Genomic DNA, 13432 nt, shown 5'->3' on the forward strand with positions numbered 1-13432 from the left:
CGACTCCGTCTACACAGAATGATCAGCTAGCTGCGTGAGGAACGGCTCGATAACAAAGCATACAATTAACACCATCACTTTCAGGATGTGAAAGAATGTAATGAAAGGAGTTGTCAATTTTTACTATATAAAACACGAGATGGTTTTTATATCACCTCTTTCTATACTCTTATTCGGTCTAATAAACACTTTTAAAATTTAAATAATTTATTTATTTTTACTACCTATCCTCAACTTCCAACCTCCCGCCGTATTACTGACTACAAATTTAGAACTCGTTTTACTAATAAAAATAAATAAATAAATTAGTGAATAACCTCCTTCTATTTTTTATCTTATTTGAAATCAAACTACGACATCGTTCTCGGTATATTCATTCGATAATACTCCTGTTACGCATCCATATCTATATACTTTGAGTTTTTATTTGATATTACTATATCTGATATTTATGTTTTTGTTACAACAAACGGACACTAAGCTAGTTGTGATTGTATGTGTCTGTTCTTGATCGAACAACTTTGGAGACGAGCATGACACGCTTATATTTCATTCTTTTTATTTGCTTATGTGATTTTCACCCGGTTATACCGATCTAGATATACATGTTGCTGGTATCTGAAGCACTGAAGAAAGTCAGGCGTGGGTAGGCTTTATGCCCTGCCGTTCAACATCCATTATTCAGGTGTGATATACTAGTAGAAATAGAATTAGGTGTCCGGTCAGCAAAGGTGATCAGCATTGACCGGCGTTGGGGAGAATCTGTGGACTCCGGTTGAAGCCGTTGTTTCGCCGCCTTTTCCTTTCACCGCGAGTGCACGAAGCCGGAAAGGCAGCGAGCAGGGAGGATGACAATTGACAAGCTGAGCAAATCCATTGGACTGACGGTGACATGTTTGTCTTCAGGATTGGATAATAAACCTAACCTAATCCTTCAGAGAATCAGAGTTCAAAGCTCTGAAGAATAAACTATTGCGAAGGCAGGAAAAACCAAGGGAGCAAACATCTATGACATGTGAAAACATTCATTTGGGCAATTGATCGAGCACTGGCGGGCTCTGCTCTGCTCTGCGCCACAACGGAGTACCGATTCGTCGAGCCTGAACCGGTTTTTCGTTCTCTGAAGAAATCGAGCCTGAGTAGTTGCGGTTTGGCTGCCCCGTCTCACAGCAGACAGCAGCTTGCAATCTAGCACGGTAGCTCTTTACGCCCACAGAGAAGCCGGTCGATTGCTAAAAGCAACCAGAATTGAATAGCAGTGTTATCCGGGCACTAAGTATCAATTCGGATTCGGATGCTCGATTCGAAAAAAAATTAGACACACTAAATAAGAATTTAACTTAAATTTGAAGTATCCGATTCAGTAAAAATAAAAATAAACACCCACACCCAGGTAACATTATTGAATAGGTCCCAAATAAGCTATACCGCAAATAAGTTTAGACTTGGTTTAGAAATTATATCTCCACTCAAAATCCTCTAAGAAAACGACCCCACTAAAGAAAAAGGTATTCCACATTCTATCTTTGTTCGTCTAAAAAATTATACGTTTATAATTCCTAAAAAGTTTTATTTTAAGTTAGCAAAGTTTATTTTTCTAAATTCTAATGTGTTGTATGCTCTTGCTTCTGCAACAAAATGATATATACTCTCAGTACTTAACGGTTCTGATCTAGATCTACATACTGCCTCAAAGGCGGATCTTAAGGGGCTAGGTGGCTCCAGCTCCACTATCAACTGAAACTCTATTGAAGATTAGAGGCGGAGAAGATATAAGGAGAAAAAAAATGAAGGAGAAAGAGAGAGAGCATTCCTACTTACTGAATCTGCATTAGCCACTGTGTTATATGTTATGCCATGACGGGATTCAAAGTTGTATTTCTTATAATTCGGAAACTACCTCGGTTTAATGGATTACTCTGATGGCCTTAAAAAAATGTCTTTGTAGTTCACCGTGCACGTCTTGCACAAAGGTTTCTTCTAATATTTAGCTCAGTTTTTTTTTCACATTTCATTGAAAATTCGTTAAAAAATATTTCTTGCAGAGAGACATTGCTATTTTTAAAATCAAAATACTAGAAAGAAAAAGGACGTTTTTCTTAAAAAGAGAAAAATCGTGAGCTCGTTTTCTCGCACCGCGTGCTGCCCTCGTGAGCAGTCTCCTCCTCCTGCTAACCCACCTCCCGATGCCGCCCAAATCGAAGGCGGCCGCCGCCGCGGAGCCGGTGGCTGTGGAGAACCTCTTCTCCGCGCTCCACCGCCACATCCAGGCTGGCGATTTCACCCAGGTCGTCAAGGTCGCGGACCAAGGTCAAGCACTCCTTCCCCCTTCGCGTCTCCAGTGTCCTGCCCTAACCTAACCCCTACTCGAATCTGACCCCCCGACTGGTTCCGCAGTTCTCAAGGCGGCGCCGGGGGACGAGGACGCGGTGCGATGCAAGGTGGTGGCGTACATCAAGTCCGACGAGACCGACAAGGCGCTCACCGCGATCCGCGCCGCCGAGCGCCTCCCCATCGACCTCAGCTACTGCAAGGTGATGCTAGTTGCCCCCTTTTACTCTTGGTGGCCCGGTGGATATAGGAGTGGTCAGATCTGTTTGTGCATATGTCCTGTAGTAAAATCTGGTGATTAGGATGATTAGGAAACGGAAGTTTCATTTGAAGAGCTTCCAATGTAGTTTAGTGCTGATTATATTGCAAACTGCTGATGCTGGCCAACGTAATTGTTGCATTGCATGCTATGAATCTGTGCTGTGCCAAAACTTACAATTCGTATGTTGGGAGAACTATATTGAGGGGAGGGGAGGCAAAATTATACATGCAGTCATCTGTGACGTACTGGCAAGAATATTGATGGTTACGTAAGCTAAATATATGCAAAGAAGCTTATGTTTTATGTTATAATGCTTTAACTTAAATTTGAGGGATTTGATATTCCTGCGAGTCCAACGCAAGAGATAGTATATATTTGGTATTTATTCATCTGTTCTAATAGTGCCCAGTGTAACTATTGTTCATATAAGATCCATCATCGCAAACATGCTCTTTGAATCCTTAGTTGGAAAATGCAATCTAGCTTAAAAATCTTGACAGGATCAACTCTTTTAATTTTACTTTTTCATGCCATTATATTTATGGTTATCATACTTCTGTGAAGTCTTAGGTAAGGGTCCTGTTGGATTTAAGCAATAAATTACGTGCTGAAGTAAGATACGACTCAATTCAACATTGAGTGCGGATCTTTGCCTTTTCTTTCAGGTTCTTACTTATGTTTTATTTGTTTCTTTTTAGTAGTTTGTATTCAAACGTCTCATTACCAATTTTGACCAAACTTTACGTTGGGGCATCATTATTTTTGTTACTAAAATAACAAATTGTGTGGTTGTACTAACTACCATTATTATTCAGGCCTACTGCTACTACAGGCAAAACAAACTGCAAGAAGCTCTGGAGCTTTTAAGAGGTCAAGAAGAAACTTCTGCTGTTCTCCAGCTGGAATCCCAGATTTTTTACCGGCTAGGAAGAATGAATGATTGCATGAGTAGCTATGAGAAGCTTCAAAAATTTAAGACTGACTCAATGGATCTGAAGATTAATATCATTGCTGCTCTGGTTGCTGCTGGAAGGGCTTCTGAAGTTCAGGCAACTATGATTGCACAAAAGGTTGATCTTACCACGAGAGCACTCAGGGATGCTCGTAGCTTTGAGCTTGCATACAATTCTGCTTGCTCCTTGATAGAAAACAAGAAGTATTCAGAAGCTAAAGAGCAGTTGGACTTGGCTAAAAGGTGATTTTGCTGGTGAACAGATAGCTATAATGCATGCGTCCATTCTGTTTAATGAACAAATCCATTCATACCACATCCCTTTTAATATTGTTAGCTTGATAATTTAAAAAATCTTTTTTTTTCATAGGTTAACTACTTTAACTCTTTCAGTTAAGTTACCTTGACATGAGATCAAGGAATGGCTAAAATGTTCTTTTGCAATCCCAGATATTTTATTGTTGGAGAGGCCTCTCAACTAGTGAAGTTTTGCAAGATCTATATCATCCTTGGCCAGTCTTTAAGCTTACACTGTTAGCTCGATTATAATTTTCTTCTTGTTTGTACTTCAGAATTGGGAAAGAAGAGCTTATGGTGGAAGATTATGCGGATGACGAGATTGAATATGAACTGGCTCCTGTTTCTGCTCAGCTTGCGTATGTGCAGCAGGTAAAAAATCTGTGGAATTTCTCTAAAATAAATTCCAATCTTTATTCTATTAACAACTTCATCGTATTTTCAGCTACAAGGACAATCTCAAGCAGCTATGCAAACCTATGTTAATATGCTAAATGGGAAAACAGGGGATCTATCATCACTTGCTGTGGCAACAACAAACCTTATTTCACTAAAAGGTACAAAAGATGCTGCAGATAGCTTGAGGAAGCTTGACCGGCTTATTGATAAATCTACTTCTCCAAACCAGTTGCAACTTAGTGAAAGCCTTGACTTCAAGTTATCTCCAAGGCAAAAGGAAGCCCTGTATTCTGCTCGTGTTCTTTTACTCCTCCATGCAAATAAAACCGACCAGGTTTGTTTCTGCAAAGTTGATTCATGTCTCGCTTCCCTTTTCTGAAGTGATCACCTGTTTGATTTATTTTTAGTGCGGAGTGTACTAAGTTCTATGCTTTTATTTTTGTTTGGTTCTAATCTATTACTAATCCAGAATCATTCTGCTATTTGAATTTCGTCTCACATACTTGTGACATTTCTAAATCTTCTTTCAGTAAGAATTTCTGATGAATTTACCCCTAGCAGTGATGTATAATATCAAATTGTTGTTTTTGACTTAAGAAATGAGGAATGATCGTTGGATTGCAGACTGGTGGGAAAGGTCTGTTACTAAATTGGATTTGTCGCATACACATCCTGAACCTCTAGCCTAACGTTTTAGCAAGGATATCCCTACAAATTTTCAGTTGCAATTGACCATAGCTTGTTTGCTTTCATTGGTATTATTGAGCTTCAGTGTTGTTGATTCAGTTAACATTCAACATGATCATGGTCGGTATGATAACTGTTTGATAGTAAAATGACCACCATCAATAAGATTGCCCTTGCATAACTCTATAGTCTATATAATCACTCTTTCATAGGAAAATGATCATTATCAATATAACCAGGGCACTTTCTAAGGTGATAGTCTTTTAGTGATTGCTCGTTTCTGTTTCCTAGACATGTTCTATTGCTTGAATTTATGTTTTGTTTCGTAGGGCAGATTAACTGGGATTGATGGTATCTTGTTTTTTTCAGGCACATGAGTTGGTGAGTGGACTGCTTGGTATGTTTCGAGATAGTGTATTCCCTGTTTTACTTCAAGCTGCTGTTCATGTGAGAGAAAAGAAGGTTCAGAAAGCTGAAGAAGTTCTTAGACAGTATGCTGAGAAGCATCCTGAGAATTCTAAAGGGGTTCTCCTTGCACTTGCTCAGATTGCTGCTAGTGCCAACCATTTTCAGCTTGCTGCTGACTCACTGTCTAAAATACCTGACATCCAGCATATGCCTGCTACAGTTGCTACACTAGTAGCTCTAAAAGAGCGTCTAAGTGACTCCAATGCTGCTGCTTCTGTACTTGATTCTGCTATCCAGTGGTGGGAAAATTCCATGACTGAGGATAACAAATTAGATGTGTTTATGCGGGAGGCTGCTACGTTTAAGCTCAACCATGGACGTGATGAAGAGGCCTGTCTTTTGTACGAGGAACTTGTAAAGAGCCATGGAAGCATCGATGCTTTGGCTGGGCTAGTAACAACTTCAGCACGCACTAACCTGGAGAAGGCTGAACAATACGAGAAAAAGCTGAAGCCATTGCCAGGTCTTAAGGCAATTAATGTTGAGAGCTTGGAGAAGACATCTGGTGCAAGGAATGTGGACATGAAGGTAGACGTTCCCGAAGAAGTGAAGAAACAAAAGGCAAAGAAGAGGAAGCGGAAGCCTAGATACCCGAAAGGCTTCGATCCAGTGAACCCAGGGCCACCACCAGATCCTGAGAGATGGCTGCCCAAGAGAGAGAGGTCGAGTTACCGTCCAAAGAGGAAGGATAAGAGGGCTCAGGTCAGAGGTGCTCAAGGAGCTGTGACCAGAGAGAAGCATGATTCATTAGGGACAGCGGCTGCAAATTCCAGTTTATCGAAAAGCCCAGCGGCAAGTACTGATCAGCCAAAGGCTTCCAACAAATCCAGGAGGAAGAAGTCGAGGCCTTAGTTGACCGATTTTTTTAGATACAACAAGTTGACTGTGCAAAATGATATGCTCATTTACCTTCTTGACTTGCAATTTTGGGTTGGATTGCATTCAATTACTGATTTGCTTTGCTTTTACAGTCATGTTTGAAGCGACTGAGACGGTTGAAAATTTTGTTGAGATGTGTCGCGATGGGATGTCCCAGTAGGGTCCTGTTTTTTTTTACATGTTACTGAATTATCCATTTTAGTCACTTCATGCATGCATATGCTCCGACGGCATTATATTAAATACTAACCGGTACCCAGCTGGTTGGCCAAAAATCAGTTTCAGAAACGCTGCTTCACTGCATGCGGCATGTACATACGGTTACATCTTTCCTTTGCGAGGATACATACGAGTTCATCTATTGTCACTACTGTCAAATGAGCATTTGAAATCGATGCAACCTTGCAATATTCAAAGAAATTGATCCATCTTCTAATTACTGTAATGCACTTTGAAATCCCAAAGCATTTTGGATAGGTTGGATAGTGCATATGTCCACATATAAACGTGGGAGGCTGGAGAGGCATTTGTCCGTGCTTGCTTCCTTGAAAAATAAATTCCCAAGCACACTCGCAAGTCCCACCCAAAGGCAAACTGCAACACTTTGTTCGCCGTCCGTCGCTCAGCCACAACGGAGCGCTTTCCGAGCCAGCGAGCTGATGCACGGGCATCGGGGCATGGTCTGCACCCGCAATCTCCCCTCCTCGCCCTTCGCCGCCGGCTTCCCCTCCTACCGGCGACTCACCGGTGCGCTTCCCCCGCTCTTCCCACACCTCCCCGTCCCCGCTCTTCCCACACCTCCCCGTTGCGTACAGAGGAGATTGTGACTCGGTCGGTTTGCTCCAGCAACCTCTCGCGGTCGGGGCGCTCCCGATGCACGGCCCGCGTCCTCCGCCGGGAGTAGTTCATTCGCCGCCTCGTCTCTGCCGCGTCTCAGAACGGTAACACTAACTCATGTTCTTTTCTTTTTTTTTTTGCAGCATTTCTCTGTTGGCTTTTCTCACTTTTTTTGTTGGGTACTGTACTTCTTCCGAGTAGAATGGTAAATCCTCTATCAATTATATGGCAACTGGTTGGTCGATATGCCAAAATCTCAATCTATGAAAAGATACGGGTTCATTTAGAATTTGTCTGGCAGAAGTAAATACATGTGTGCTTATACGTCAATGTTATTGATGACGCATTTCGATCAGGCTTAGTCATTATTTTTTTTTCTTTTGAATCAAGGTAAGCAATGAGGCATAGCCATCAAAATGCCCAAAGAAAACTTCAGTTATAATTCTTCTTAGGAACTGGATGTAAGTGGAATGCTAGTCATCCTCACTGACCGAACTATATATGCGTTCAGCAGGGCAGCAAGAGAACAGGGGCATGGCACCCAAAAGTGATTGGAAATGAGAGAGAGGTCATTGTTAGCGGCAGTAGGACTTCTTCGAAGCGATTCACGTGGAGCAAAGAGAGGACCAAGTTCCTCACCAATTACTTGATGGAACAGGCTTCAGATGCTAAGGGAAAAGATGCATTGTTCAGGGAGGATACTCTGGTAGAAGCTGCAGAGGCTGTTTCTCGGCAGTTTCAGCGGGAGTGCGTCGTCGCCGATGTGCAAAGGAGATTGACAACTCTGAGGGAGAAATGGCGAAGGATAGAGAAGATGAAAGCCCTTAGTTCTGCGTCATGGGAACGTGCTACTAGGACGATAAGCATGCGACAAGATGATAACCAGCAGTATGCCATGGTAATGGGAATATAAAAAACTCCTCTTGTTTTGCAGTAAATCTCACGCTTAAGTATCAACGGCTAAATTTATTTGTTACTTTGCAATGAAGGTTCATCCGAAGGATTCAGGGTTGCTGAATAGGCCTATTGAAGATTATGATGAGCTTTCTTTCATCTTCAGTGATGAATATGATCCATCAGCAGATGAAATTCAATTGAAAAAGGACCAAAACGCCCATTCTGTTGATAGTAAGATATTTGACGATCCCATGGAGCAGAAGACAGCTAGTGAGGACATCGGCTACTTAGTTCTGAAGATTGGGGAGTTAATAGATGCTCTAAAAAGCTTAAAGCCCAGAGACTTCGCCGACGACTTGTGGAAAGCAGTTACAGCTTGCGGTTACAACGAGAGGATGTCAATCACCGCATTCGAGTATTTTCTGAAGAACGAGGTTGAAGGGAAGATTTTCCTTGTGCGTAGCCCAGACCTTCGCAAGGATTGGCTAGTTAAGTTCTTCTCTAGCCTTCTGTGACCATTCTTGATCTGTTCTATCCAGCAGTTTAGCCACTTTACTCATTTTATTAGGAACCGCACTTCAATTTTTCAAATGACGAGTATCATTGTGGAAGCTCTGATGAATGTATGGACAGAAAATAGCCTCAGCACACAAGTACAATGGTAAAATGAAATTCAGATGACGAATTCTTTTATTCTTCAAATTCGAGTCAGGAAAAATACAAAGTCTCAAACATTCATCAACTGCAAGAAGGCTCTTGTGCGTTCAAATTCGTCGGCAGCGCCACGGTCTGCAGGCGAATGGCTCTTGTGCGTTCTGTTTCCAACTTCCTGAGACGACGGACCACTTGCTTCTCCAGTGTGTCTGGGCGAGGGAAATTTGGTGGCGACTTCTAGGAGTTTAACCTCCTCTAGATCATCCGTCTTTTTGTGACTGATGGCTCGACTTGAGAGGTAGAGTTGCAAGGGATCTGCGCCGTGGTTTGGACTCTCTTATCCTCCTAGCTACTTGGACAATTTGGGTGACGCGTAACAACATCGTGTTCAATAATAGCCGTTTTTCTACCGCATCAATGTCGGCTTCCATCTGGAGAGCGGCAGAGCAATGGTGCGCAGCCGGAGCGGTTCACCTTGCTACGCTTCTGGCTCACTTGCGTAGATTTTAGTCAGTTTTATAATCTATGCAGTGCGCTATAGCTGGCTGGTTCTTGTTGCTTACCTCCCTGTATTTTTTCCCTCTTTCTTCTTTCTTTCTTCTTCTGTGGACCTAAGGGTCTGCTGTATCTAATCTCTAAAAACTTGGCTTGCTACCGGATCTTTCTTCCGGGTCTTCCTTAATGCAAAGATACGCACATCTCCTGCGTATTCTAGAAAAAAAAAACTGCGAGAAGCAGTCCTTTTAAAGGTTTACTTAGTACAACCACAACAAGCACATGTACAACTGCACAACTACTAGCCTACAGAATATATGCAAAGCTGCTACAATTGCTACAGATCACAACCTAACCCCTAATTGCCATTCAACAAAGAATCCACATCTGGAGTCACAATAACATGGTGATTCTCTATCTCCCCAAGTAAGCAACAATGTCTCTCTCTTGTGTTCAGAGCTACTGCATGTTGCACCATCTTGCTCTCCACTCCCGGGTTTACCTGCAGAAGAACTTAAGCATCATATATATATGCAATATCTTGCTAAGCTCTGAAGGGGGAGAAAAAAAGATGAGAAAGTTCTGCACTAACATCAAACATGACATCTCCTATCTTCATTTTGATCTTGCCGCTCTTGTATACCAGCATTTTGCCCAAATAACCCTGTGGCAACTGCTGCAGGTTGGATCCTTCTTTCACCTCCTTGCCGGTGATCTTTCCTTTCCTTTCAATTACACTGGACCTTCTTGGCAAAGGAAGAGATTTTGGGAGCTGGAAGAGAAACATTCTTTCTTTGCTATCTTGTGCCTGTTGTTCCAAATTGTAAGCGAAACACGTGAGTATCAGACAAAATGAATGTAACTTTGGAGAGCTCAGAGGTTCATACGAGCAAATTAAGCTCCTCTGGTGGACGTGTTGAAGCTTCGCATTCAGTTGAACTTGGCTGAGTCTCCTGAAACTCAACATTGTCATCATCGTCATCATCATCACTTTTTTCGTTGTAAAACATTCCTGACAAGAGTTGAATATTCACGTGGAATTTTAATGGAATGTACTGTTCAGAACAATGCAACTTACAGAGCCTCAAATTTACCTGGACTAACAGTAACAGGAAAGGCTTTGGGAATTTGTGGTGCCTTCTTTTTCATAGCAACAGCCAACAAGACAAGAAAAAGGTACATAATACAAGTCATAAGTCTGTCAAGAAAAGGACATGGGATGTTTTCTAACAGAGCAAGGTTGAAACTTGAGATTTTTGCCATCTTGGGGCACTCACCGACTGATTTTGCTTGTGCACTCCTGATTGTGGCGGTGACAAGCTAACAGCAGCTGCAGAAGGTGGTGCCGAGGGGGAATTCTGTGTTGAGCGTTCGTCTGGAAATAATGTAGACTCTTTGAGATTACTGAATGTATGACAGTACAACCCATGATATTATATGCATTGTTCTGATCTGATTGAAACGCTTGTTGCTCCTAAATCTTAAAAACCGCCTGATAATAAGATCTCGGTGCACGTGTGGCAGTAAATACCCTTTGTATTTGGCGAAGTTTTTGCAGCCACTTGGCGAGTCTGAAAAGAACAAACATAAGTTCAGCCATGGAAAGGAATGCTATTTTCCCCCTCCTAAGAAAACGATACAATACTATCTGACATCAAGACACAACAATTGGATAATCAGTTACCCTTAGTATCTTCATCAACTCTTCATCAATTGGTTTAGGTTCTTCCTGCTGTGGCCTGAAACAGCAGAATATGTTCCACTAAATATTGACTGTAAGACTCTAGCTAGAAAAGACTAGAGAGATACTATTAGCAGCTAAATAGAAATTACTTTTCTGTAGTCAATTTCTTCGGCTTCTGCGGTGGCACTTTTGGTTTGAACTTAAGCTTCTGAAGGGATTGTGAAAAAGAAATACAGAAAGACGTTAACGCAGAGTATAATTCTTGACAATTCTCTGTACTATAAAAAGAATATTGGTGAACCACCTTGGTAGGACGGCGAACTGGACGATTTCTCTTGGAGCTACCATCTGCATCCATTTCTGTTTAATCTGTCATAAGAAATTAAGAATTAAGAGCATAAGCACTTGATCAGTGAGTCAGTGATGAGTAATTGATTAGTATCTTCTATTGCCCAACTACATGCTTTCCTGTCTCACTACCAGTCTGAGGAATTTTAAGCCTTCTGTACCTCTCAGTCCTGTCAGCAATTCTTTCAACCTTCGTCAGGAACCTTCTTATAATTACACAGTCAGAATTATGGCCATACTTCTGTGCAATTCATGTAGGTTTTAAAAGGATCTGTGCACTTCACCTACAAGGCTATACAATCTCCCTCCTCCCAAAACCACTGTTCGTCCAAAATTGACTGAGCTATCTGGTTCTGGCAAGAAAGCAAGACACACCAAAAACGACGTCTTTGCCCTAGCACAAGTGCCTCTCGAGAGCAAGAAAGCTAACCTCTTCCCTCTGCACCCATGAATTCCGAACTGGTCTAGGGCTCGCACAGCCATGAAACCCAGAACAAAGCAAGGAAGGAACAGAGAGTTCGCTGCTCCTAAGCAAAATCCTGACTACTCCCCTGCTCAGAAGCACGCGTACCTGCTGATTCTACGGCAGCAAGCAAGAGCTAGAGATCTCCCTCTCCAAAGAAATGGCAGCTCCTGCTCCCGAGCTGCAATCGCAGGTCTCCTCGCTGCTGCTTTGGGACGCTTAGGAGGGAAAGGAAAAGCCAGGGTAGAACAGTTTTACGGTGGACTGCCGGGATCGGACCCACATGCAGTGAGTGTGGCCCAAAGAGCCGGTCCAGCCAGCGAGGCGCCGGAGACTAGCGGGAGGATCGTGTGCGGCGCGGGATGCAGGGAAGACGGTAAGCACTGCTGGGTAGGACACGTGTCGACCTGTGGCGTTAGGTGCATGGTTAGAGCTTGGTGTGGACGGTACAGGGGATCGGATCCCCAGGGAGGCTGCTGGGCACCGGACTTGTGAGTCGGTGAAGTCCGCAGCATCGAAGCCTCGACGCGAACGGAAGACGACGTGCTATCTTGTTGGTTAGATTGGGAGTGCGGGGATTACGCCGTGTGGACCCCGATGACTAGTGACCAAGTGGGTGATAGTGTATTGCTGCGTGATATATATGGATATAGTTTATTTTATATTATATTTTATTTTTTAAGTAGTGTTGAATTATTATTATTATTATTATTATTATTATTATATTTTTTCTTAAAGTCACAATCTGAACAGTTAGTGCCATAAACTTTATTTAGTTAGATAGGTGAAATTTTTTCACTTTATTTATATCCTCATATAGCACATTAAATAATATAGAGACATAATTAAAGTGAGCACACAAAGAGTGATCATTGAAATACGAAAATAAGAGCATTTAATATTATTAGTCTATAAATATGTGACAATCTACATATATATTATCATGTTTTAAGTGAAATTATAATAGCTTTCTCATAACACCTCGTATTCGGATACTTCGGATGGATACGAGTCATCAAGTATTCTATTTTATTTTTTTCTTGTATCTAGAATTGGACACAGATAGTATTGAATAGTCATTATTGCATCTCATATTTGCTTCATAAGCATTCGGTTGGACGGGCGGGAAATATCTGGCTTGTTTTCACCCGTACTGCAAAGTATTATTATAATTGTAATATGCATACGAGTATTCCAAAAGTTGAGTATTTCAACTTGCAATGCAATTATAATGCGTACCTACGTACGTAAATACCGTCCCGTTGTATACATGGAAAATTAGAAATCGAACCGATCCGTTCGTCAAAAAGATAGAAATCTTTCCAATCGAATCCTCACTCGTATAGCTAGCCTTTTGTCACTGGATCAATGATCAATTTATATTTGGATTATTAAGTATCCGCGTATAACAATTCTCCAGCTGTAGAATTGGTTGCGATGCACGCTGAGATTTCTGGGTTCCTTATAGTTTTAGATAGATAGATACACAAGACACAGTAGAACAGACAGTTGTTTGTTTGTAGCTTAACCGACGAAGATGCTTAGCTTCCATTACATGCATGGGTGCAAAATCGGATCTCTCCCGTGACCATATATGGTAACTTCTCATGCAATCTACCCAATAAAAAAACTAATCAAGAGCAACCTAATTTAAGAATAATGATCCTAATTAACTTCAACTTTCCTTAAACGGGAGAGCCCACACGAGATCCTACCCCTTTCGCCTACTGCTGCTCGCCGGCGGACGCCGAGCCCTCTGTCGTGCCCGAGACTTGTTGC

General features: G+C 41.9%; 3 protein-coding genes across 7 annotated transcripts; 2 read left to right on the forward strand and 1 right to left on the reverse strand.

The window, feature by feature from the left end:
* The first annotated feature begins 2107 nt into the window (after positions 1-2107).
* Positions 2108-6451, forward strand: LOC133909349 (uncharacterized). The gene is made up of 6 exons (XM_062351742.1): positions 2108-2310; positions 2398-2534; positions 3409-3788; positions 4118-4214; positions 4288-4575; positions 5298-6451. The coding sequence occupies exons 1-6, from the start codon at positions 2187-2189 to the stop codon at positions 6246-6248; spliced, it is 1977 nt and encodes a 658-aa protein (XP_062207726.1). The 5' UTR covers positions 2108-2186; the 3' UTR covers positions 6249-6451.
* Positions 6452-6656: 205 nt separating this feature from the next.
* Positions 6657-8694, forward strand: LOC133909350 (uncharacterized). Of its 2 annotated transcripts, none has more exons than XM_062351743.1 (4): positions 6657-7022; positions 7122-7216; positions 7624-8010; positions 8102-8694. In XM_062351743.1, the coding sequence occupies exons 1-4, from the start codon at positions 6767-6769 to the stop codon at positions 8522-8524; spliced, it is 1161 nt and encodes a 386-aa protein (XP_062207727.1). In that variant the 5' UTR covers positions 6657-6766; the 3' UTR covers positions 8525-8694. The 2 variants fall into 2 exon arrangements, with proteins under 2 accessions (XP_062207727.1, XP_062207728.1); XM_062351744.1 differs by having other exon boundaries at positions 7627-8010.
* A 692-nt stretch (positions 8695-9386) lies between these two features.
* Positions 9387-11922, reverse strand: LOC133909351 (uncharacterized). 4 transcript variants are annotated; one of them, XM_062351748.1, is made up of 10 exons: positions 11762-11922; positions 11147-11211; positions 10992-11047; positions 10843-10897; positions 10690-10729; positions 10436-10533; positions 10253-10298; positions 10046-10170; positions 9751-9966; positions 9387-9660 (listed from the first exon to the last, which is right to left on the reverse strand). In XM_062351748.1, the coding sequence occupies exons 2-10, from the start codon at positions 11198-11200 to the stop codon at positions 9517-9519; spliced, it is 834 nt and encodes a 277-aa protein (XP_062207732.1). In that variant the 5' UTR covers positions 11201-11211; positions 11762-11922; the 3' UTR covers positions 9387-9516. The 4 variants fall into 4 exon arrangements, with proteins under 4 accessions (XP_062207732.1, XP_062207729.1, XP_062207731.1 ...); XM_062351745.1 differs by having other exon boundaries at positions 10992-11050; XM_062351747.1 differs by lacking the exon at positions 11762-11922 and adding an exon at positions 11621-11760 and having other exon boundaries at positions 10992-11050.
* Between the last annotated feature and the right edge of the window lie 1510 nt (positions 11923-13432).

The sequence above is a fragment of the Phragmites australis genome, chromosome 2, assembly GCF_958298935.1.
Source record: "Phragmites australis chromosome 2, lpPhrAust1.1, whole genome shotgun sequence".
NCBI classification, from domain to species: Eukaryota; Viridiplantae; Streptophyta; class Magnoliopsida; order Poales; family Poaceae; genus Phragmites; species Phragmites australis.

Coding starts and splice junctions, on each gene's coding strand:
- LOC133909351 (XM_062351745.1), bottom strand. CDS start 11,200: ATGGATGCAGATGGTAGCTCCAAGAGAAATCGTCCAGTTCGCCGTCCT. Junction 10,534..10,689: donor AACTTCGCCAAATACAAAGG/GTATTTACTGCC, acceptor CATTATTTCCAG/ACGAACGCTCAACACAGAAT. Junction 9,661..9,750: donor TAGGAGATGTCATGTTTGAT/GTTAGTGCAGAA, acceptor GTTCTTCTGCAG/GTAAACCCGGGAGTGGAGAG.
- LOC133909350 (XM_062351743.1), top strand. CDS start 6,767: ATGTCCACATATAAACGTGGGAGGCTGGAGAGGCATTTGTCCGTGCTT. Junction 7,023..7,121: donor CTCCTACCGGCGACTCACCG/GTGCGCTTCCCC, acceptor GGTTTGCTCCAG/CAACCTCTCGCGGTCGGGGC. Junction 8,011..8,101: donor ATAACCAGCAGTATGCCATG/GTAATGGGAATA, acceptor TTTGCAATGAAG/GTTCATCCGAAGGATTCAGG.
- LOC133909349 (XM_062351742.1), top strand. CDS start 2,187: ATGCCGCCCAAATCGAAGGCGGCCGCCGCCGCGGAGCCGGTGGCTGTG. Junction 2,535..3,408: donor TCGACCTCAGCTACTGCAAG/GTGATGCTAGTT, acceptor ATTATTATTCAG/GCCTACTGCTACTACAGGCA. Junction 4,215..4,287: donor AGCTTGCGTATGTGCAGCAG/GTAAAAAATCTG, acceptor TCGTATTTTCAG/CTACAAGGACAATCTCAAGC.